This window comes from Archocentrus centrarchus, chromosome 11 (assembly GCF_007364275.1).
Source record: "Archocentrus centrarchus isolate MPI-CPG fArcCen1 chromosome 11, fArcCen1, whole genome shotgun sequence".
Taxonomy (NCBI): Eukaryota; Metazoa; Chordata; class Actinopteri; order Cichliformes; family Cichlidae; genus Archocentrus; species Archocentrus centrarchus.
In genome coordinates this window covers 32891035-32915965 of record NC_044356.1, presented here as the reverse complement: position 1 = coordinate 32915965, position 24931 = coordinate 32891035, and the positions used below count along the sequence as shown (strand labels likewise).

The 24931-nt window shown below is 40.5% G+C and overlaps 1 protein-coding gene across 4 annotated transcripts; it reads left to right on the top strand.

Moving 5' to 3' along the window:
• Positions 1-1016: 1016 nt before the first annotated feature.
• On the top strand, positions 1017-23868 carry mgat1b (alpha-1,3-mannosyl-glycoprotein 2-beta-N-acetylglucosaminyltransferase b). 4 transcript variants are annotated; one of them, XM_030741952.1, is made up of 4 exons: positions 1017-1483; positions 11652-11886; positions 12486-13713; positions 20622-23868. In XM_030741952.1, exons 3-4 carry the CDS (start codon positions 12847-12849, stop codon positions 21321-21323), a joined length of 1569 nt encoding a protein of 522 aa, XP_030597812.1. In that variant the 5' UTR covers positions 1017-1483; positions 11652-11886; positions 12486-12846; the 3' UTR covers positions 21324-23868. The 4 variants fall into 4 exon arrangements, with proteins under 4 accessions (XP_030597812.1, XP_030597813.1, XP_030597811.1 ...); XM_030741951.1 differs by lacking the exon at positions 1017-1483 and adding an exon at positions 1502-2155; XM_030741953.1 differs by lacking the exon at positions 11652-11886.
• The last annotated feature ends 1063 nt before the right edge of the window (positions 23869-24931 follow it).

Below are 24931 nucleotides of genomic sequence, written 5' to 3'. Positions count from 1 at the left end.
TTAGTTAGATTCTAGTTCCTCACCCTAAAAGGCTTTTAGGTAATGACCAAAACACACTGCCACACAATGCATCTGTACTGTGAAGTGCTGCCCTATTAGTTTTGCAACTTTTGACTAAACCTGAATATGAACTGGGCAGCACAGTGGTGCAGTTGTTAGCACTGCTGTCTCACAGCAAGAGTTCCTGATTCAAACCTGATGACCATCTGGAACCCTTTGTGAAGTTTGTGTGTTCTCCCTGTGTAGATATTGTCCGGGTACTCCAGCTTCCTCCCGCAGTCTGAAGACCTACATGTTGGGGATTTTAAATCAGCCACAGGTGTGAATGCGAGCATGAATGAATGTCTGTTTCTTTCTGTTATCCTTGTGAAAGACTGGTGACCTGTACAGGGTGTACCCTTCTTTGCGCCCCATGATGGCTGGGATAAGCCCTGAATTGGATAAATGGTCATGAAAATGGATTAATCAAAATGTATCCAGCTACTTCCATCAGCAGTGACCCATTCATTGGTGCTCATGCCTCCATATTTTTGAAGTGAGAAGCCTAATGCGGTCTTTCATTTCCTTTTCCAAAATCTCATCCCATCATTTTTGGAGGACTGTAAAAAAAAAAAAAAAAAAAAAAAAAGCTGACTTTGTTAAATCTATTGAATTAAAGCTAAGAGCCTGCACTCCAGTCACGCATAGATTTTCATCTCAAATGGTGTACACAGGTAAAATGATAAAAACAGTGTCATCCTACAAAAACATGGATATACATCTTATTTTGCTATAAAGGAGGGTTTAATTTTCTTTTTAAAAAAAAAAAAACTTGAATACAGGGATAAGGAATAAAAACTGCAGTATCTTGAATTCTTGTGCTCCATGAACAGAAAATGCTGCATATACGTGCAAGAAATGAACGCTGTAATGATCAAAGAAAACTAATTTTGTGAGTGGGAAAGATGTGAATTTGTTAGGGATTTAGACTTCGGCTCGGCTCGGGTCAACTCGGTCCTAAACGAGTCAACAATCCGGAAGTATAGTTTTGTGTAATCAAAAGAAAAATGCCGTCACCGTACATGAGACACAGTCGCCTATGGTAGAGCTAGCTGGAGAAAGTGAAGCTCCTGGCAGCTGGGATAGAGTAAAGGGCTTCTCTCCGCAAGTTTCATTCTTGGATCACGGACCGCTAGCAGCTGACCCATTGCAACGGAGCGGGAACTGTATCCTGCTAACATAAGCAGCTACTGGTGCTGGATACAAGAGGGGAGCCCAGAGGATGACGGAAAATGAGGTGGACAAGGTGCAGGTGATACCGGAGGCTATGTGAACCCGCATAGAAATGTGCTGCTAATGTGACACCTAAAGAAATAAGAGCGGCTCGACTAGTTAATGTCGGCTAGCTAGCCAGCCAGCTAGCCGGTTAGTGCTGCAGCTCGATCATCTTCAGTTCGTTTGGGAATGCAAGCCTCATTCAGCGGTCCAGAACGGCACGAGAGAGGTGAGTGACACTGGCTCCTGTTGCTGCATCCTATCGTTGACTGGTGCGGCTGATGAGCTAAAAAGCTTTCGTTATGGCTTTTCTGTGTTAGCCAGTTAGCTAACAGCACGTCAGTGTAAGTGAACGGGTTAGCTGGCCTTGAAGATGTTCTTTATGTCTCTGATGGTCAGAGATCGTTGTAGAGGGGACAAACGCTGGCTACGGCCCTACTGCATTTAACACTCAGTAATGTCCTGTGCTTTAACTCAGCGACACTAGGCATATGAAGCGAACAGGTCAACAACACAGACAGCTGCATGGCTGTGATCTGCTGTGTGCAGCGTGGACTAATCAGCTGAAAACAGAACAAGTTTGTAGTGTTGGCAAACTAAGAGGCGTTGCCTGCCCTGCCCAGTCCCTTCCTGGCTGTCCCCACTTCACAGTAATCATGTGAGCCGGACACCGGTTAGCGTCCCGTCTGTGTCTGATACTTCAGTCGGTTCGTGCCGCAGGCTGTTCTCTGTCATCCTACCAGTCAGCTCCACGTCGGCTGGCGGAGGGAGGAGGGGATTCACCAAGACTTTCAGCTGGTACAGTTTGTGAGAGGAGCAACAGTTTCTTCCTCCCAGCTCACAATCGGCTCCCCTTGTCAGCTTAAAGCACTACAAGACTGAAAAGGAGGCACGACTTCAGGTACAGTTGGCATTGGATTTTACTTACTGGGATCAGTCTCTTTCAACGGTTCATTATTGTTTCTATTTATTAATAAATATTTTGTGTCTGACACCTCTAATATTTGAGGGTTTTTTTTTTTGGTTTGTTTTTTGTTAACTTAAGTTGATCCGATAGGACGGTGCTTAGATGACCAGCCTGCTTGATTGTTGAACCTTTTTTGATAAGTTGTCTTAAAAATAACCAGGCTCCTTATTATATTAAAAAAGATCTGCAACAGCACTAAGAAACTTTCCAATCATCATTATTATGACCAAAAAAAATACTCACCACTAACTGTAATATCACAGTGTAGTTAAAAGTACCCAGTAGGTACCACTGAAAGCTTCAGATTGCACTATTGACAAGTTAGATGGACAAACCTGACCTCTAACCCCAATTCCAAAGTCCCTACAGCATTTTGAGCTTAAAATTAGTTTAGCTTGCATGTTTTGCAGACAGGGGGGCAAGTTTTTCACTTTGGACTTAAGCTGTTTTTATACATGAGTTCATGAATGTTGGAAGAACATCATCTGAATTTGCACATTCTTATTTGTGAGCGTTGGCAGCAGATTCTCTCGCTGATGAAAACGCTCTCTCTGGTTTATGCTGCCAGTTTTTAGTTTTTATTTATTTTAGAAGTGGCAGTGCACATTCTTTAATAGAAGCACTTAAATCCATAATGGAAATGTGCCCTAGTTAAAAATTATAAAAGAAAACATATAAAGAGATGCATTTAACGGTGACTTAATCACTATTATAAAAAAATGACAGCTAACATAAATGTTATTATATAACATTTAAAAGACTGAAATGCAGTTGCTGAGCAACTTCCTGTGCTGTTCTCACATCCTGGCAAACAGAAATCACGTCACATCGACTCGTGAGCCTGATCCGACTCTCTCCAACGTTTGTGTTCTCACATGCAGCTCTGACTGGAAATGTCCATTTAAAAAGTCAGGGCTGCTGTGCGCGTTTGAACATTGTAGTTCTTTAAGAAGGCTGAATTTCATTCCAGCTTTCTTGATAACAAGCACATTTAAAAGTAAAATATTAGTATATAAACAAGTGTAAAGTAGAAAAAAGAAAATAAGTGCATAAATGTATAACAACAAACAAAAATTAAAGTTCTATATTCAGTTGTAGCATAACTAATGTGTATTACCTGCGGGCGGTCTTTGTCCTCCAAGCTCAGGTCCTCTACCAGAGGCCTGGGAGCTTGAGGGTCCAGTGCAGTACCTTAGCTGTTCCAGGACCGCGTGCTTCTGGACACAGATCTCGGATGTCGCTCCTGGAGTCTGCTGGAGCCGCCTTCCAGTTTAGGGGGCGCTGCTCCGAGTGTTCCCATTACCACGGGGACCACTGTTACCTTACCCTCTACATCCTCTCTAGCTCTTCTCTGAGCCCTTGGTATTTATCGAGCTTCTCGTGTTCTTTTTTCTTGGCATCACTTGGTATCGTAACGTCTCTTACTACGGTTTTCTTCCTCTGCTTGTCCTCCACTACGATGTCCAGTTGATTAGCCATCACAGGTTTGTCTGCCAGTATCTGGAAGTCCCACAGGATCTTAGCTTGGTCATTCTCTACCACCCATGGGGGCGTATTTGACCTTGGGACTTCCAGGTCATACTCGGCACAGATGTTCCTGTATACTATGGCAGCCACTTGGTTATGGCGTTCCATGTATGTCCTGCCTGCTAGCATTTTGCAGTTAAACTGTTATGTGCTGCTGTTGTGTGCTGGATTGTCTCAGGGGCATCTCTGCACAGCCTACACCTGGGTCTTGCCTGGTGTGGTAGACCCCAGCCTCTATTGATCTTGTGCTTAGAGCTTGTTCCTGTGCTGCCACGATTAGTGCCTCTGTGCTGTCAGTCCAGCTTTATCCAGCCGTTGGTAGGATTTTTCAATATGTGCCGGTGGTACATGCCGTGCAGAGGCCTGTCCTTTCATGATGGTTCCTCGTCTTTCTCGGGTTTCTGCTGCCCGAGGTATTCACTAAGCATGTGTTCATTTGTGGCCATCTTCCTGATGTATTCATGGATCTTTGTTGTTTCGTCTAGGATGGTAGTTACTTACTAGTCCTCGGCCTCCTTCCTTCCGCTTAGCGTACAGTCTCAGGGTGCTGGATTTTGGGTGAAACCCTCCATGCATGTTAAGGAGCCTTCTTGTCTTTGTCAGTGGCTTCTATCTCCTCCTTTGGCCAGCTTATTATCCCAGCAGGGTATCTGACAACTGGCAGGGTGTACGTGTTGATTGCCTGGATCTTGTTTTTCTCATTTAGCTGACTCTTCAGGACTTGCCTTGCTCTCTGCAGGTACTTGGAGGTTGCAGCTTTCCTAGTGGCCCCTTCACGGTTCCCATTTGCCTGTGGTATTCCAAGGCACTTGTAGCTGTTCTCAATGTCTGCAATGTTGCCTTCTGGTAGTGCAGTCCCCTCAGTTCTGACTACCTTCTTACTTTTGGTTATCCATCTGACTGCACTTCTCCAGGCCGAATGACATTCCAATGTCATTGCTGTAGATCCTGATGGTGTGGATCAGTGAATCAATGTCTTGTTCGCTCCTGGCATACAGCTTGATGTCATCAGTGTAGAGTAGGTGGCTAATGTTCGTTCAATAACGTAGTTGGTATCTGTGGCCAGGCTTTTATTTTATTTACTTATTTTAAATAAGGGACACAAAGCCCAGCTGGAAAGACCCATCTGCCCTCACCCATCTGCAGTCCAAGCTAGAAGTAACAAATACATGAACTAGTTTTTCAGCATCACTCTGAGACAGCATGTTTCTAATTTTAGAGATATTGCACAAATGCAAAAATAAGCAGTCCTACATACTTGTTTAATATGTTCACTGAAGGACATATCCTGGTCAAAAATGACTCCCATGATTCCTCAGTGTTACTGGAGGCCAAAGTAATGCCATCCAAGTGTCTGGTTAGATACTATGTTTCTAAGATTAATAGGGCTCAGTACAATAACTTCAGTTTTATCTGAATTTAGAAGCAAAATTAGATGTCATCGAGGCCTTTATGTCTCTAAGACATTCCTGCAGTTTAATTAATTGGTGTGCAGTGAAAATGCACGCAATGCTTTCTAATAATGCTACCTACCGGAAGCATGTGTAATGTAAATAGAAATGGTCCTAGCACAGAACCCTGTGGAACTCCATAATTAACCTTAGTGTGTGAAGAAGACTCCTCATTTACATGAACAAATTGGAGTCTATTAGATAAATATGATTCAAACCACTGCAGTGCAGTACCTTTAATACCTATGGCATGCTCTAATCGCTGTAATAAAATATTATGGCCGACAGTATCGACTGCTGCACTGAGATCTAACAGGACAAACACAGAGGTGAGTCCACTGTCAGAAGAAGAATCATTTGTAACTTTTCCAATGCTGTTTCTGTACTGTGAGGAATTCTGAATCCTGACTGAAACTCTTCAGTTAAACCATTCCTCTGCAGATGTCTTTCAATATTTTTTTTTAGATGAAAGGAATATCTTTTGAATATCTATATATTCTCTGTATGTGGAGAAGTCATTTGAAGGTGAAGGTCCATACCTGTTTGTGGAAATAAGTATTTGGAACAGGGGTTTTGTATGCTATTTTGGTTCTTTAGCAAGCAGCTCATTACCATCTAACATCAATTAATTGGAATATGTTAATCTGCCAGTTCACTTTAAAACTGTCATTAACCCTCATGTCATAATATTCCAGATGCCCATTTTCTTTGCTGTTGTACAAAATTTACTTTCCTAAGGAAACGGTGCATATACAGAACTTGAAAGTCCTTCAGCTTTGGATTCTTTCTTGTGATCATAAAGCTCTGGATAACCACATACTACCTTTTTTGGCTAATAATTAGGTCACAGTTAAGTTTTTTTTTTTATGTCAAAAAAATGTAAAATGTAATTTTTCACAGTTATTCAATTCAATTTCATTCAATATATAGCATCAAATCACGACTCTCGCCTTAAGATGATTTATATTGTAAAGACCCTAGAAAATAAATATGAGAGTATTTTAACCTGTCACTACATTCTGCTGTGTTTTAGACTCAGAACAAACCCCTGTTGCATGCCACACATCTGTGTCTGGGAGTTTGAAGGTTTTCCAATACAAATAAGTCTCTTAAAAGCTGTTTTGTTTTTTTTAAATGTTGACTCATAAAGCAAGCTGGAATCCACACAGCCTGGTCTCTTTTAAGGCTCCAACATGGTGCCGTTGTGTTAATACAATGCAGTTTTTTTTTTTTTTTTTTTGCAGTGTCTGCTGTCAGAGGGGAAAATCTGTGGAACAACAGGAAATGGAGACTAGTCTTCTTTCTTTTTCTGCTATTGTTACTCCTTTTGCTTTGCTTGTAGCACAGAAAAGACGGTCTAGAGGACAAAAAACTTCATGCAGAACACAAACAGTGTTTCTCAGTGGATAAAGTTTGGAGAGCACTGTTACTACTTGGCCAGTTGTTTGTTTCTTTTTTGTAAAAGTAATAAGTCATATCAAATGGGAATCTTTTTAAGTTCATTAAAATCAGAGAAATATGTTTATGTTCACTCTGTTAATTGAGCCTATTATTTAGATCTGATTTTAAAAAAAGAAAACATTGCAACAGTCCAATCATGAAGAAATGATGAATGACAGTTACAAAGAAGCAGTCTCTTATAAGCTCGTTCATCTTGAAAATCGTTATTGCTCACTGACATGAAGGGGGAAAATCCAGTATAATATAAAGTAACTAGGAGTGTCTGTTGTGTTGTATGTTGTACTGTGGTCAGTTTGGATTTGTCAGCACCCTGCACACACCCCCCTGACCTTAACCACAGTCATTTGTGACTCTGCAAACATGACACTGCACTTTAAACTGAGGTAAACTGAGAATGTAAAGTAATTGTGATTGGTACCACTTTTACCTACCCACCTCTCCCCAAGGCCATGGTAGAGGACACTCTTATAATATGAATGTAAACAGGCTGGATATTCTGGTAGCTTGGAGAGCTGGTTTCATCCTCTGTAAGAGCACAGGTCTATATTTGTCAGCACTAATTGGTTTAGGTGTTTCTAATGCTAAGAAATTACTTTCATCCACCACTCACACACTCCCTCCCTCCCTCCCTTCATCCCTCTGTTACTTTGTTACTCTGTTACTAACAAAGAAAGCCTCTCACAGTTCAGGTTCATTGGCCTGGACATCTCTTTGTAGATATATTTAATTCATGGAGAATGTTTTTGTAGCCGGTCAGAATGTTGCACAGGTCAGCCTCATGTGCTGACAGCCAATAAACAAAGTGCTTATTTAAAGGGTCAGTTTAGCCAGACTCTTGGCATTGGCTACTCTGTCCTGCTAGAGGCCTGTGTTAGGAAGAAGGAATTTCTTATCCAGCTAACTTCAGGGTGTTCTATACTACAGAGGCAAATCACTTACATTCCCATAGTAATGTGCTGTGAACCTTATCTGCTAGGGAGGAAGTCATGTTCCAGGTTAGAAATCAGCAGGCAGGAAATCACTGCCTACTGACCAATGAAATGAAAATCACTGCCTACTGACCAATGAAATGAAATGGCCTCACCATTCCCTGAAGATTCCTCGGAGCTCTGTATGTGAATAGTAGAAGTGCCTAAAGTTTTTCAATAGCATCTGGGTCTTTCTGCTTCCCTGACAAGGATCAGTAATAAATAGGCGTATAGATTCTTAGACTCAGCTTTACTTCTTCAATTATTCTTGTAGGCTGCAAACAATTTTACAAGTTTTATTGTTCTGCAAGCATGAATAACATTCGCCTTTGCTTCAGAGGGTAGGCTGATGTGGCTGGATGTGTGTGTGTGTGTGTATGGCTGGGGCTTGTTATGCCTTGACTGCTGTGGGGCAGGCTTTAGAAGCAGGAAATTAGAGGTCATCCAGGCCTTTATGTCTTTAAGACACCTGCAGTTTTAACTAATTGATATGTCTTCTGGCTTCATGGATCAATAAAGCTGGGTATCATCTGCATAACAATGAGAATGTATACAAATAAAAATTACATTTCTTGAAATGTGTTGTTTTTAGTGGTACTTTGAGGGTGGTCATTCTCTATATTTAAAACTTTTTCAAGTTTCACTACTGCTCCATGGTTAGTTAGTGTACAAGTCAGTGTCTTTCATGCAAACTACAGTTGACTGGGGCAGTTTGCTAGCAACCAAAGCGATCACAAGGAAGTTTTTGGTGTAGCACCCTGTTTGCAATCAATTTCAACTAGTAACAGCTAGCAAGCTTGTGCAACAACTCACCAACCAGTCAGAGCATGCACGTTTTACCCTAGTGGCCGGTGGTTGACATGGCCAACCACCAGCTGGTCTCTAGGCCTGTGTGATGTTGACCTTAGATGTTGTGAAGTTGTTTTTTGTTTTTGTTTATTGTGAAAATAATTTTGCCATCATGCACTTTAGTTGTTTTTCAGGTCTTTCAGATCGTGCTGAGCTGTCAAGCGCATTTTTGATAAAGTGTGTTATGTTTGGCCACTCCTGTTCTTGCTGTCTCTGCAATGGTTTTATTTTGGGGTTTTAGTCTAAAGATGGCCTCCTTCACTGCACTGACATCTCCTTTACGCTAACTGTGATGATAGCGATCCATTCCGGTGGCTAATAGCTGAAATTCTCAGCCTGGCATGATGGTACCTCAGCAAGGTGCAGCGGCGGGTGATCAACCTCTAGCTAGAACCCTGATATAAATTCAACACTTTGAATCAACTCTGTGATGAAATAACAAGGTAACAGGCTTCACTTTCCCATGATGCTGTTTGTAACTAAATTGTCTAATCATATTTGGGCTTCTAAAAATGGGGGAATGTATATAAAAATAGATAAGCCAAAGCCTTTCAATAAATTGCTGCACCAATTTTCCCCATTTTACTAGGAAAATGGGGAATCGCTACAGCAGTTAATTGAAACATGCAAACACACATGGACCTACAGTATATAGGGCAAAAATGGTTTGTGAAATTCAAACGAGCTTGAAAGTCAAAGGCCTGCCACTTCTTCTTTGTCCTTCACTTATCCAGTTTCCTCAATCTTTTTCTTTTCTTTTTTTTTTTTTTTTACAAACACGCTGCACACCATGCTGAGATACGTCAGGTTTTCAGCTCTTTAGGAATCACCGTGTTGGTATAATATATTATGCATGTCAAAGTGTGTTGGATGATTCATACTGTAGGTCAATGCTATGTGGATTTAAAAAAAAAAAAAAAAAAATTCCTGCAAAAACGGTCAGGGACACAGGTTGGACTGAAAATGAGTGAAAAAGCGATTAATGTCCAAAGAAAAACTTTGAAAGACCTTCAGAAAGCCTGGAGAGCTACTGCTCAAGACGACTTTTATAAATTACAAGAAAGTCTGGTGCCTTGGAAGCAAAACATAAAGAAATGGGGGTGGCTTGAAACTTTTGCTCAGTACTGTAGATTTGTGAAATTCATCATTAATCATATGCAAAGATATGTTAATGCAAAAGAGAATCAATTTAAAATGGGCCTATAAGGGAAATATTAAAGTAGAGTATCCACTTTGACCATCCGGCTTAGTGTGGGTGTAGCTACTGTTATTGACAGACACTGGAGCAGGTGAAGCTGTAGCTGGTGTGCATGCTGTTTTTAAACTATTATTAGACAATAGAATTTAATAGAATGTTTCTATTGCATCAAACATGGAGCATGGCAAAAATATAGTGTTGGGTCGAGGTCTGGTGTCCCCATGGGTTTTTTTTTTTTTTTGCCGAGAGGATGCAGATTCTAACCTCTGTGAAATTCAATGAAGACCCGATTTTCCAAAGATGTCACTGGAGATGAGCAGGTTTCCATGCAAAGGGTTTATTAAAACACAAGAAAGACATAAGTGTCTCTGGGGACTGTCTGCCTTAAGCGAGCGAGTTAGCAAAGCCAACAGCAGCAAAACAAACAAAGGTGAACAAAAGACAAAACTCACAAGCTCATATATGATTTCACAAAGCAAAACCCAACCACCACCACCACCTTTGATGCCCGCTAATTTGCATACTCTGTGTCCCCCTGAAATCTGATCAGACTGACCAACTTCCAGGCAAACTACCAGCTGGGTGGGTGCTAAAAATACCCACCCCAAAGTACCCCTGTACTTTATGACAAGTCTGACAGGCACAGTAAATAAGGCGATGCTTCCCGTCTTGAAGGCATTTGTTACACTGCCACTTCTAGACATAATCCGCCTAATTAAAATTTATCCCCATAATATTTTATATTATCCAAACATACTCAGTCTTCTGAAGCATATTTCAGAAGGATACAGGCATAGAGTGAGAGAAAACACAATATGAGGTGATATGATGTAATGTGAATATGGTAAATGCATAAATGAATATAAGGCCTCATGTCTAGTGTAAATGTAAGTATAACAGGGCTTAGCTCTAAATTACTAACCTCAAACATACAGTGTTCATCAGTCTAGTGTATATATGACCACTGTTGCCACTAATCAATAAGATAAGATAAAAATTTCATGATCCCACGATGGGGAAATTTGCACGTTACAGCAGCTCAAGTACAGAGAAGAACACAGCAGTTAAGGATAAAATAAAATAGAATAAAGTAAGAGAAAATACAGCTATCAATGAGGAATGAAACACGATATACATAAAATAAAATACAATACATATCAATGACAAAAACATTTGTAGCAGGTAAATCTGTATACAGCATAGACAGTATGCATTATGGGTGGAGGAATGTAAGTAAATATAAATGTATATGTATAAGGTGCACTGTATGCATAAAATTATGGCAATGGAGGTAAAGTGCCCAAGTGACTCACGACATCATGATGCTATGATGATGATGATACTATCAATGAATACTACACTACTAGCATAACAATAAAAAAATCCCCATCATTAGCAGCTGCCACAGTTCAGTGCATTTCCTTTTGTTAAAAACAAAGATAAGAAAAATATTGTAAAACCAGTGTATATATAAAATAAAAAGCAAGAATTTAAGACAGGAAGCAGGGAATTAAAAGGAAATAAATATAACAAATATACTAAATATACCAGTTATTGCACAGTTACCAATTATTCAATTCAATTTTATTTATATAGCACCAAATCACAGCAAGCAGTCACCTCAAGGAGGTTTATATTATAAGGTAAAGACCATACAATAATTGCACCATATTGCACAGGGTTGGGGGAAATAAATAAGTATGCTAGATATATACAGATAGACAGTAATCTGAGTGGGTGAGCAGCGAACAGTGAGGTAGACAGAAGAAGTGAAACAGTGAAAGCAAATGTCCAGGTGAGGTCCTTAGAGATATGGGTCCCCAGGAACTTGGAGGAGGACACTCTCTTCACACACACTGCATTGATCCCCTCTCTGCCTCCTGAAGTCAATGACCCTCTCTTTGGTCTTAGTGGTCTTTAGCTCCAGGTTGTTTTTGATGCACCACCTTGCCAGCTCCTGTATTTCCTCCCTGTAGGCTTTTTCATCAGTCCCTGTGATCAGGCCGACCACCGTGGTGTCGTCAGTGAACTTCGTTCAAGGGGTGAATGGGGGCACAGTCATACATGTAGAGGGCATACAGGAGGGGGCTCAGCAAACACCCCTGGGAGGAGCCGGTGCTGAGTGTCAGGGTGGAGGAGCAGAGCTGACCGACCTTAACAGCTTGTGGTCAGTTGGTCAGGAAGTTTGTGATCCAGGAGCAGATGGGGGATGTAAGTCCAAGTCCCACACTTGCAAAAATGCTGTTGTTTTTCTTTTCTTTTCTCTGTTTGAAAGTAACATCAGTGTTTGTCCAACCAGCGGTTTGGTTAATGAGATCATATCACCTAATCAGCAATGTAACCCTGAGACTATAGACCAACAAATATGGAAATATTCAGGTACAATCCTAAATGAAAACTTGAGGCTCACAAAGGTATACAGTTGGTTTTCATTTGGCCATATTAGTCCCATTCACTTCTTAAGTAAGAGAGTATTTTATCTGCTTCATCAAGTTTTAATGCAGGGCTACAGCCACCTTAAAAGCACCTTATTGTTTTTCTGCTCATATTACATGAGTCTGGAGGAGATGAACTGTCCATTATTCAGAACAGTTGGGTTGCAGGGGCATAAATAAAGCTGAAGCAGGGGCTGTTTTATGCCACTTTTTCAGCTGGCCAAGAAATTCTCATGATCTTGCTGGGGTTTAACTAACAGTACGACTGCTTTTATTTTCCCAAGTACAGAGGAGACAAATATACAGTACGTTTCTAAAAGTCTCAAATGACCTACAGTCATCATCAAGCTGATTGTCTCCCTTCTCTGTTTTCAGGATGATGGTGAAAGGATAACATTCAACGAGTCGCATTCCCTCCACCCAAAGTGACCCCATCTTCCCCTTTTGTCCACATTCATCTGCAGTCCTTTTTGTGAGCTGCAAGCTCGCTGACCTGACCTTATGGGATTTCATAAAATACATGTGTTCCACAGTAACATCATGTAAATTCTATTTAAATTGGACAGTCCTCCACCTGGCACCCTCCTGACCAAAGGACAGAATGAAATAAGTACAATGTGATGAGATATTAACTCCCTGCCCATCCAAAATTGTCACCTTGGTCTTTAGGATTCTTACCGTGTTCTATCTCTTGTTCCTTTCCAACCCCACCACCTTTCTAGTGTTATTGTGGGCCATGGTTCGCAAGAAAGGCTCTCTTATACTATGCGGTGCTTTCCTGTTTGTTGCTTGGAATGCTTTGCTTCTACTTTATCTTTGGGGTCGCCCTCCCGTGGGTCACCTAGGAGAAGGCGGTGGAGCTGAACCAGGAGGAAAGGAGGAGTGGGGCATGGTCAGAGGTAAAGGAGGTCGAGTCAACCTTGCTGGAGAGGTAATCCGGCTGGCAGAGGAGGTTGAAGTTCAACTTGAGACCCAGAAAAAGCTGCTAAAGCAAATTGAAAGTCACAGGGCGTTATGGGCTCGGCAGAAAGAGATTGGGAAAAAGCAAACTGATGATATCAAAGAAGTAAAACAGGTTGTTCACCAGCAGCAGGAAAATCCAGTTCCTCTCAAAAACAATGTGTATTTCGGGGAACAAGATGAAACAAAACCTACACAGAGGCCTGTTCATACTGTAGCTGTGGGCTCAAACTTAAAACAGCAACAGTCCACTGAAATAAGGGAAGAGGTTGTTGAGAACACTAAAGTAACAACTCTTGTTTCTGGCCCACAAGTCATCATTCCCATTCTTGTTATTGCTTGTGACAGAGTGACGGTAAAACGGAGCCTTGACAAACTGATACAGTACCGCCCTTCACCAGAGCTATATCCAATCATTGTCAGCCAAGACTGTGGCCATGCTGAGACAGCTCGTGTGATTGGCTCATATGGAGAGCAAGTAACACACATAAGCCAACCGGACTTGTCGGACATCAGAGTCCGGCCAGAGCACAGGAAGTTCCAGGGGTACTACAAAATCGCCCGACATTACCGCTGGGCACTCAACCAAGTATTCCACACGTTCTCGCAATCTACTGTGGTCATAGTGGAGGATGACTTGGAGGTGAGTGCTCTCAGACATTGACATTGCATTTGTTGTGGGTGTGTGTGTTGCTTTCATTGAATTGTTTTAACAGCAAAGACAGAAGAGAGGTTCAGTAGACTCTTCTTTTGGCTAGGCCCTTTAGGGGTCGCCAGAGGTGGATCATCTGTCTCCATTTTACCCAATCCCTAGCATCCTCTTTTGTCACATCAGCCCTCATAACTCATAACCATGGCCATGCTAGTTATGGCCATGGTTGTGACCCAAAAACCATACCTGATTTAAATTTGACTGATTACATCGTAAATCTTTTGTCCTTGTTCACATCTGGACTGCTTCCAAACAAGTTTCTGTGTACATTTCAGTGTCTCCCAACTTTTTTTGAATTGGGTTTTATTACATGAGAATTCTAATCCTTTGGTGGGAAACAAGCAGATATAATCCTGCTTCTAATGGTGTGCCTCGATTTCCTCTGACATGGTTGGAGGCCACTTGTGCCTAGTTGAATTCATTGGACACAAAGGAAGGCACACAGTGGTCTATATACATTATAGTCTCAGAGTTGATAGTGTAGAGCAGCCATTCCCAAATTTTAGTCTGCTATGTTTGAAATATAAAAATCATCTGTGGTCCACCCATACCCAAAATTACAACTCTGATCATCACACAATCTAAAAAATAAATGCCCTTTGTGTTTACATTAATTCATTCTAATCTTCTGTGGATTTATTCTGCCAGCTTGTTTCTCCATCAGTAGCTTTAGGTTACTTTTGTTTGACAAACATTTCTCTTTATCAAATGGCCAAAAATGACAGGAAAATGCATGGACCTTTGTTAAATAAGGCACATGTTCAGCGCCTTAACAATATGTATGTTAGTCATCATCACCCATCAAGCATCTTTTCAGCCAGGGAAAACTGTGACTTCCAAATAAAGTTCTTGCTTAAGATGAGTTCAGGTAAATAAATCCCATTGTCGTCTGCCGTCTGTCGACAGCAGACAACAGTCAGCAGAGCTTATCCAATACCGAGCCATCTGTCATCCATCTGCTTTTTGCTAAATTTCTCCTCAGTCATTTATATTTGAAATCTTCTGAAACTTGGCATAAATATCTGGGTAAAGCGCTACAAAACAGAGGAGATGGATTTTTGCCTTTTTAAAAAAAAAATGTATTTATTATTTTTTAAATGAATTTTCAAGAAATACTGTACATTTATTCCTAGGCCAAACTTGGTATGAGTATTCAATATGCAAAGCTCTACAAAATGTTTCAGACAAATTTTTAAATTTTCACTTTTTAAAAATTTTAAATGAATTTTTAAAGATTTTGAAGATAAACAGTACTTTCATCTTTAATTTCAGTGATGAATTCTCCCTTATTTATTGGCTGAATCTTTTGAAATCTACTGTAGATGAATAGCTGATTATTTAATTTTTTAAAAATTGTTTACAAATTTCAAAAATTTGTAAAAATAAATAGATAAAGAAGTATCCTGTCAATGATAGTTGACCTAAAGCCAAATTAGTTTCCATTCCAACATATCACATATTGTACAAGTAAAACATTTGACAGCGGAGCTCTATAGGCCAACAGGTTTCTTTTTCATTAGTTTCTTTTAAAATAGAAATATTTCATGGCATATTCTAGGCTGAATACACCCACTCTTTTAAACTTTACATGTTAGGACATCATAAAAATAATCTGGCCCTTAGCATGTCTTAAAATGAGATAAATACAACCTCAAATGAAGAACATGACATATTACACACTGTCATTATTTAACAAAGCCAAAATGCAAAAAAGCCGTGTGTGGAAAAACTAAGTACACCTTTTCTGGTTTGTTATCACAAACATTCAGCATTTAGTCATTTCTAAACAATGTGAAGTCCATCATTCATCAAGGTCAGGCCATGGCAGTGGTCAGAGAAAACTGCAAAAAACCCTAGAGCTCCATCTCAGTTTCTACAGGACTCAGTTAACATGTTTAAATTTTGAGGTTAATGATAGCACAATTAGAAAAAGACTGAATAAGTCATGTTTGGAGGGTTTGTAAGAAGAAAGCCTCTTCTCTCTAAAAAGAAGATGGCAGTAATGCTTAGGTTTGCAAAGTTGCATGTGAACAAACCACAAGACTTCTGGAACAATGTCCTTTGGACATGGCCCAAGTTGGGTCATGCAGCAGGACAGTGATGTTAGGTCAGGCAGGTCATGTACAACAGAATAGCTGAAAAAGAAAAGAATCAAGTTGTTGCAATGGTCCAAAGTCCAGACCTCAACCTGATTGAAATGAAGGCAGGACTTTAAGAGAGCTGTGCATAAATGAATCCCTGCAAACCTCATTGAATTGAAGCAATACTGTAAATGGTAAATGGACTGTTACTTATATAGCACTTTATTTTACTTTAATTAAAAGTGCTTTTTGTGAAGAAGAGTGGGCCAAATTCCTCCACAGACTGATAGTCATAAAGAAAACCCTTGATTCAACTTATTGCCACTAAAGGTGGTTCTACAAGTTACTGGACCATGGGGTGTACTTAGTTTTTCATATGTTTCTGTATTTTGGCTTAGATTTCGTTAAATAAATTATGACACAGTGTAATATGCCAAGTCTTGATCATTTGAGGTTCTATTTACCAAACTGTAAAACCTGTTAAGGGCCAGATTATTTTTATTAAAGAGGCTAAACTGATTAGAAAGGCTGGGTGTGAGATTGGCTGCAAACTAGAACTGTGGTGGGGAGGAAGTCACTGAAGAAAATGTTATCCATCATGGATGATCCTGACCACCCTCTACACCACTCACTGAACACGCAGCAGAGCGCCTTCTCTAACATAGTGATTCAGCTCTGCTGACACAGGGACAAGTGCAGGAAATCTTTCATAACACATGCTGTCACTCTGTTTTTTAGGAGTTGGGCTCAGCCCCGTAGTTCCAGTGAAAAGAACTCTTAATGCTTCAGTATACCAAGACATTTTGGACAATTTCATGCTCCCAACTTTGTGGGAAGAGTTTGGGAATGGCCCCTTCCTGTTTCAACATGAGTGCACACCTTCATAACTGAATTGCTTGGGTTCCTAAATGCTTCCACTTTGCAATAATACCACTTACAGTTCATCATGGAGGGAAGGAATTTAATGACGCTGATTTGTTACAATGGTAGCATCCTATTATAGTACCACTCTTTCACATGTTTGCAAAGGCAGACTGCATGGCTAGGTACTTGATTTTATACACCTGTTGTTGGGTCATAAATTTAACAGGAGTATTCTTCCCTCCTGTGGGCTGATAAGACAACTTCCCAGGTTTTTAGTTCCCAATTATAATCCAATACTTGAGGAAAAATTCACGACAGAGAGCAGAATCGTTGCCGGTTGTTTTATTGAACAAAGAGTTCAGCAAAGCACAAAAGATAAAGAGAAAAAGGCAAGCTCCCCCGGGGGGGGGAATACTGTGAGCAGGTCAACAGGTGACAGAAGCAGGCAGAGATGAAAGCTCTTGAGGTTTCTGCGAGCCACCTTTTATCAGCTAAGACGTGGTCTAAACACACCTCCTTCATTATGTCATATCTTCTGATTCTTGGCTATAATTGTATTTTATTTTAACTTTAATAATCATCTCCTTCCCAATTTTTGACCTGTTTTTTTAAAAAAAACAATGACATACTTTGACTATGCTTTTTCACACTCGATTTATGATTATATAAGCTTTGTTTGTCTTGAAATTTGATGCTAGAGTTCAATAGTCATTCAAGTCAGTAACCAGTAGTCATTTCAAAACAGTATCTTTCATAATAATCCAGTTTATGCTTATGATCATTAGTGAAAAACCCTCTTGCTTGAGAGTCAACAAAAGTAGTGGAAAAACCATCAAAATAGCATATAAAAACATACAAAAAATATCCCACACTGAGGTCATGGAACTAAAAACATTATTAAGATTAAGAGGTGTGACCCAGTATGTTTGTCTATAAAGTATATCATCACTATTTTCTCAAACTGTTATGCAGAAGCTCTCATTTTGTCAGAGAGCCTTGTCTTTGCGACCAAAGAATTTGTACAGCATTTGTGTCATATTTCGGTTTGTGTGTTGGTTTCAGATCACAAGTCGTGATACCCGATACTCGGTAGAGAGAATATCAATAAATATTCCAACTGAACAGCTGTAATCAACATGTAAGTTGTCAGTGAGTCTATAAGACCTATGATTGCAACTGCTAGAAATGGATGCAAACAGCTGGCTGTTACAAAAAAAGAGACTCTGCAGTTACAGCAAATTCAAACAAACTTGAAACAGCAGCTCCAGGGAGAAACTGTGCCCTATAAATCAGCAAATATTTTGCCAGCATGGGGGAAAAAAATCTGGTTTTACTTATGAAGCTGGTTTCTACCAGTTTCCTCTTTTTGTGTTACTCACAGAATGAGTCTGTTTGTTCTGAGTGCTTGTTCTTTAATTCATTTAAAGTCATTATTCTTATACACCCACTGGAACCCACCAGTGGATCATTACAGTTTTGTTCAAATGCACTTTTATTATTATTAATAATAACTTTATTTGTATAGCACTTTTCAAAACACAGAGTTACAAAGTGCTTCACAGTTTGAATAAAAGTCACATTACATGTTACAAACATCAGCCAGAATAAATTCACAGCCCAGTGGTATGGAGGGGGGGGGTTCAGGTGACTTCTAGTCCTAATAGCCACGCCCACTTGCTAATCGAAAACAGTTCTGATAGCAAACTGGTGAAATTCTCAGCCTGGTGTGTCAGTACCTCAGCCCAGCACAGCACCAGGTGATCAGCTGCTGGCTAGAACCCTGACCAAACAGACACATAATCAACCATATGGTTAGACATTCATTCCAACACATACCATTCTATACACCCATATAGCTGCAAAATATGGGCCACGTTGAAGGGGAAAAGATTAAGGGAAAGTTAACCTATAAAAATGCTTTTTCCTCAGTTGTTTAAAACAAATCAGACTCTGCCAACCTGATCGGTTCAGGGAGGCTGTTCCAAAGTACTTTACTTTATTCATTTTTAAAGCACTTTAAAAACAGCAACTGCAACAAAGTGCTGTACACTAAAAAGAGCAAGAACAACAATAAAAAAACAGGAAATACAAAATTAATAAGATCTCAATGTATACTAAAAGCCAGTGAATAAAAATGTGTCTTTAAAAAAGTTTTAAAAGTTGACAATGACGGGGCACTCCTGATGTGTAAAGGGAGATTGTTCCATAAAACAGGGGCAGAAATGCTAAAAGCTCTATCGCCTCTGAGCTTTAACTTAGATCTTGGGACCTCAAGTAGCAGCTGATCAGCTGATCTGAGGCAGCGAGTTGGGAGATAAGGAGTTATTAGCTCAGACAGGTACGATGGAGCTAGACCATGAAGACATTTGAACACAAATAAAAGAATTTTAAAACAGACTCTGTAGTGAACTGGTAGCCAGTGTAGAGAAGCCAAAACAGGAGAAATACGCTCCCTCCTTCCAACACCAGACAGGAGCCGAGCAGCAGCATTTTGAATCAGCTGAAGTCGTCTGAGGGAGGACTGACTGATACCAAAATAAAGGGCATTACAGTAGTCAAGCCTAGTAGTGATCATAGCATGGATCACCAACTCCAAGTGCTGCTTAGAAAGGAGGGGCTTAACCTTAGTTAATTGTCTTAAATGATGAAAGCAAGAGCGGACTACTGCCCCAACCTGGCGATCAAATTTCAGTTCACAGTCAAGTTTGAAGCCCAGGTTAGACACAGTATGGGCGCCATAACCTTAAATGCACAAACACCCCTGGTTTTAAAGGTACTGTGGAAGAGTTAGGAGACCCTGGTTAGAGTAGTGGAGAGGCTGGCTGCAGTGATAAAGTCTCAGTAGCTCTGATATATAAGCAGGGGCGTGTCCATGTAGAGCTTTTAACAGGATTTTGAAGTGGATTCTGAATTTCACTGGAGGACATATTTTTAAGAAATATGTCATAAATTCTTAAAGATAACAATATTCCTTAAGTTTACTGCTGGGAGCATAACCTCAAAAGCCAAGCATTGAAAATTCATGTTAATGAAGAGAGAAAAATTACAGACCCGACTGGTCTGTAGTTTTCAGACCAACTCCCCGCCTCAGCTTTCATCTACTGTATTTGTTGGATTGCTCAGGCACTCTGCTGTTAGCCTTATGCTGCAGTACTGTCAAAAATAGAAAAGCTGTAATTAACACCCATTGGTTCTGTTGCAAACAAACATTTAAATCAGGGATCCTCAAATCCAGGCCTCGAGGGCCGGTGTCCTGCAGCTTTTAGATGTGTCCCTGATCCAACACACCTGAATCAAATGGCTGATTTACCTCCTCAGTATGCAGTCAAGTTCTCCAGAGTCCTGCTAATGACTTCTATATTTGACTCAGTAGTAGGGGTGGCTGTAGCTCAGTAGGTAGAGCAGGTCACCTACTGATCAGAAGGTCAGCGGTTCGATTCCTGGCTACTCCAGGCTACATGCCAATGTATCCTTGGGCAAGATACTTAACCCCAAGTTGCTCTCCGACCGTGCCGTCGGAGTATGAATGTGTGTGAATGATAGTTAATTAAAAAGCACTTAGCTTAGTACATATGGAAGTGCTTGTATGAATGGGAGTGCATGGGTGAATGTAAACATGTTGTAATAGCGCTTTGAGTGCTCATACTGAGTAGAAAAGCGCTATATAAGAGCTAGTCCATTTACCATTTACTCAGGTGTGTTGAAGCAGAGACACATCTGAAAGTTTGAGGCCTGGATTTGAGGGTCCCTGATTTAAATAAAGGTTTCAGGTTGAACAATAAAAGTTGTCAGTTGTTGTTAAACTAACTTGTGTGACCTCACCTTTAACTGATTCCTGTGATGTGTTTGAATCAGCAGCATCTTACAGCTCTTCATCCCTCTCCTCTCATTTAGGTTGCGCCAGACTTCTTTGAGTATTTCCGAGCCCTGTACCCGATCTTGCGCTCTGACCCCACCCTGTGGTGTGTTTCGGCCTGGAATGATAATGGCAGAGATGCCTTGGTGGATTCATCCAAAGCTGAGGTCCTCTACAGAACGGACTTCTTCCCGGGTCTGGGCTGGATGCTGCTGAAAGAGATGTGGGATGAATTGGAGCCCAAATGGCCCTCAGCCTTCTGGGATGACTGGATGCGTCAACCAGAGCAGCGCAAGGGCCGCTCCTGCATTCGACCAGAAATCTCTCGGACTATCACCTTTGGCCGGAAAGGTGTCAGTTTAGGTCAATTCTTTGACCAGTATCTTCGCTATATTAAGCTAAACACTGAATTTGTGCCTTTTACCAAACTGGATTTGTCTTATTTGCTAAAAGAGAAGTATGAAGAAAAGTTTATCAAAGAGGTTTATGGTGCCCCACTGGTAAAGATTGAGGACCTGCAACAAGGGGGCAATTTAAGAGGACCTGGACCATACAGGGTGCAGTACTCCAGCAGAGACAGTTTTAAAGTCTTTGCTAGAAATCTAGGAGTAATGGATGACTTAAAATCTGGAGTTCCTCGTACAGGTTATAGAGGTGTGGTCAGCTTCCTGTACAGAGGCCGAAGGGTGTTCTTAGCTCCACCAGAGGGCTGGACGCAGTACGATATCAGCTGGAGCTGAGAGATCGACCCAGACACAGAACCTGAATGGTGTTGAAGAGGGGACAGAGCCTTAATCAGAGGAACACCCTCTCAGACCAAAGAATATGGCGAATATGGTGGTTCGAAGTTAAAACAGCACACTCGGAGCTGGAAGGCCTGTTTGTTTGCAAAGCTTCTAAAACTGAACGCTCATTCAGGATCAGCATGGGTCGGCCACACAGACTTCACAAAGAGTTCGGCTGAAGTCAGTTCCATCCTTAAACAGCTACTGGCAGCGTGCCTTGCTTTCTGGGCTAATTTTGTTTGGTGTATTTTCTGTTCCTGTGATGAACTGGCCAAATATAGACATGACATCATTTTCAGATGTTTGCAGCAGCAGCTGGTAATCATGCTATTATCCACAGTATCAGTGATAATGCACTTCAGTGGAGCCTGACAGATATTGGATGCAGTGGAGTTTTGCAGATAATACCAATGCTGAATTTAAGGGAGAGTCTTCATAGTTTTGTTTAGTGTGCTACATGCGTTGCAGAAAGAGTCAGTGCCACCCTGCTAGATAACCTGTGATAAGTTTTTAATCACCCCAAACATCTTTGCATTTTGCAAAGATGTTTGGGGTGCAAGATCATATTGCACATATTGGACAAAAAGTAAGCAGATGCCATGATATTCCAGAATCAGTCAGGTTCTACACTGAATGCCAAACACAAGCACACCTGTCAAACTTGGGAGAACGAAGTGTTCTGTATAAAATCTTCTTATCCACCTCTTAGCTCCCTGCTACTGTCAGTCTGTAACAATAATCAAAAGTTGTGTGCACAAGATAATGGCGTGCTTCTACAAGGTATTACACATAGATTGTATATAAAAGATGGCCATAACTACCATGACAGCATTGATTAGTTGAGTCCCATCTTGTAGCCTCAAGCTAAGCATTTTGACCATCTGTGTTATTATTTTTTTTAAATCGGACATAAGTGAGGGGTGGATCTGACCGAGCAGCATTTCCTTCTACATTCACTACTGAGGAGGCAAACACAAGCAGAAACTATAGCGTGACCATAACGTAAATATAATTGCGCTTGGGGTCCTGCTGGCAGTGGTGGGGGAAAAAACCCTGCTGAGTAACTGAGGGTCGCTGCATGGTCATGTGGTAGCAACTTGTTTTATCTCCTTAAACAGATCCATAAAATCATCAAGTTTTTTTTTTTTTTACTGAGTTCTTAAATCAAGAAAGTTTCTTTTCCGATGTTTTTACACCTGTGCAGGTGTCCTCTGCCGGCTTTTGGAAAGAATGTAGGTCTCACTTCCTCACTGACTTCATTTTTTCAAACCCTGAGGCTACAGCCATCTTTTATATACAGTCTGTGGTTTTAGGTTGTAAACCCAGGCCATATTCAGTGTTAAGCAAAATTATATGAAGCAGTAAGTTGAATTGAGAATTAACTTTACAATGCATCACTGTTTGCTTTGCTTTCCTGGAAAATTGGCAGCTCAGTCTCTAGCTACAACATTTATTACTGGATGGATGCTAGAAATACTCAGCCAGGTCACAGGAAACTTACAAGGTGGTGAGAGATGATTTTTGGTGGATGCACAATAACCAGATTTAGCCTGAAAAAGATTTGTGCTGAAGTCTGAGCAAATGGTGACTGACAGATCAACGTTTCAGATGTGAAACAAAGGTAATCTGAGACCTGTATTAGGGTTACAGGAAGCTTCACTAAACCAAAACTTTAGGAACATGGTGAGAAACTGCGTTTTTAGTGAGAAGCTGTAACAGCAGGTGTGTAACTCCACCAAGAAAAGCTGCAGTCTTCATTCTCCAGCAGTTAATCGTACAAAGAGAGAAAATAGGCACTTTGCGACAGTCTCTCCTCAGAGGTAGTCATGCTGTTTAACTTGGTTTATAGTTATGTGAATAATGTTAAAGTGTAGTTTGAGAAGAAGACCCCTTTCACATCTCCCCTCAAACTCTGTTCCCTAAGTGGGTGTGATCAGTGGCTTTCCTGTTTCAGAAAGCTGCATAAAATTGGAGCTCCCTGACTTCAGTATCACAGTGGTTCAAGAAGAACTGACCTTGTTTGAAGTACACTAGACCATTTATGGCTGACGTCCCGCTGACAGCCATGCTTTGAAAACAATAAAACATTAATTGTGCTTTCAGAGGGTTAGTCTTTTCCACGAATGAATCAGGCGTCACAATCTGTGGAAAGACCTTTATGAAGGATTAAATTATAATGAAATGATAGATGCTCTAGCAAAGCTGCAAATAAGATTAAAATCTCACTGACGTTTTACTGATGATCGCCCTGAAGCCCTGACACAGGGTCACGTATAATGAAACAACATCCAAACTGTAGTTTTGATCAGCTTTGTGTTTAATAGTTTCTGCAACAAGAAGTCTGAGGAATAGCTAGAGAGATGATTATCACTGTACTGTAATTAGCATTGGGAGATTATCTACATGATTGACTGATACTCATTTCTGTATGGTGATGTGTAAAACCACTGCCTGATGTGTTTATAACTTTATTACATTACAAATAAATCAACTATTTTGATATTTGTCCACATATTGAAGGCATTTTTTTTTTTTTGGTTCTCATTATTCATGTTTGTCCACAGTGATCATTTTTCAGTTGGAGAACACTTTGATCACAGTAAAGTAATAAACAGCATTAACCGAAGTTCACACTCACTCCCTACGACAGGATATTGGCCCGAGTGACCCCCCACCCCTAAAAGAAAAAGGACACTATACCCTATGCCACCACTCAAGGTTCAAGGGTCAACTTGATTGGGCTGTCAGGGTGCTACCAATCCCAGTTTTTGTAGTGGTTTAGACAAACGAGTGTGCTAACTGGCCAACAAGTGGCAGATGTGAGATATTCTGTATTCATGAACCGCAGTGGGTTCTCCTGAGAAGATTGACACTGTGTTAACACACACCTGAATGATGCTTCAGACCAGCAAAACAACAACTTCTGCTTTTATAGAGGTGCTCACACTTGCTGAAGATCAGTTAATCAAGTGCATTTGATTAGCAGCACCTGGCTGCTACTTATCATCTTAATAACTCCTGTTGAAGGAATAAAGGTGGACTTAATTTTTCACGAGACTATATCTATACTGTATCTAAAGAATAATAAAAGATATAAAAATATAGACGTTGTTTGTTGTGCCAAGTGAGCTGTGATCAGATGTTTTCTTTCTGCTTCCTCAGTATTTCAGTTGGCTTCATGAAGGTGGAAAAACGTGTGCTAGACTAAGTCAGGTAGATACTGTTGGAGCAAAAAATGTTCACGTTTTACAGATCCAAACGTGTGGTGCACAAGTATATAAGTGTATATATACTATAAGGCATTCACATCATATTATACTCGTGTACAGGGATATGACTACAATAATGCACCCATATTAGATAATCTACTGATATCAATGTCTTATTTATAGCATCACTATAATCGTAAGGCAACCAGTTTGTTTCCATTTGAGCAATATTGCTGTGTAGTAGGTATGGCTATAATATTGCTCAACGTTCAGATAGCCATAGCCGGTCACAGCACAACATGATCATGATTAGGCTAAGCCAATCAGGCATGAGAAGAGGCTGGAGTTCATTAG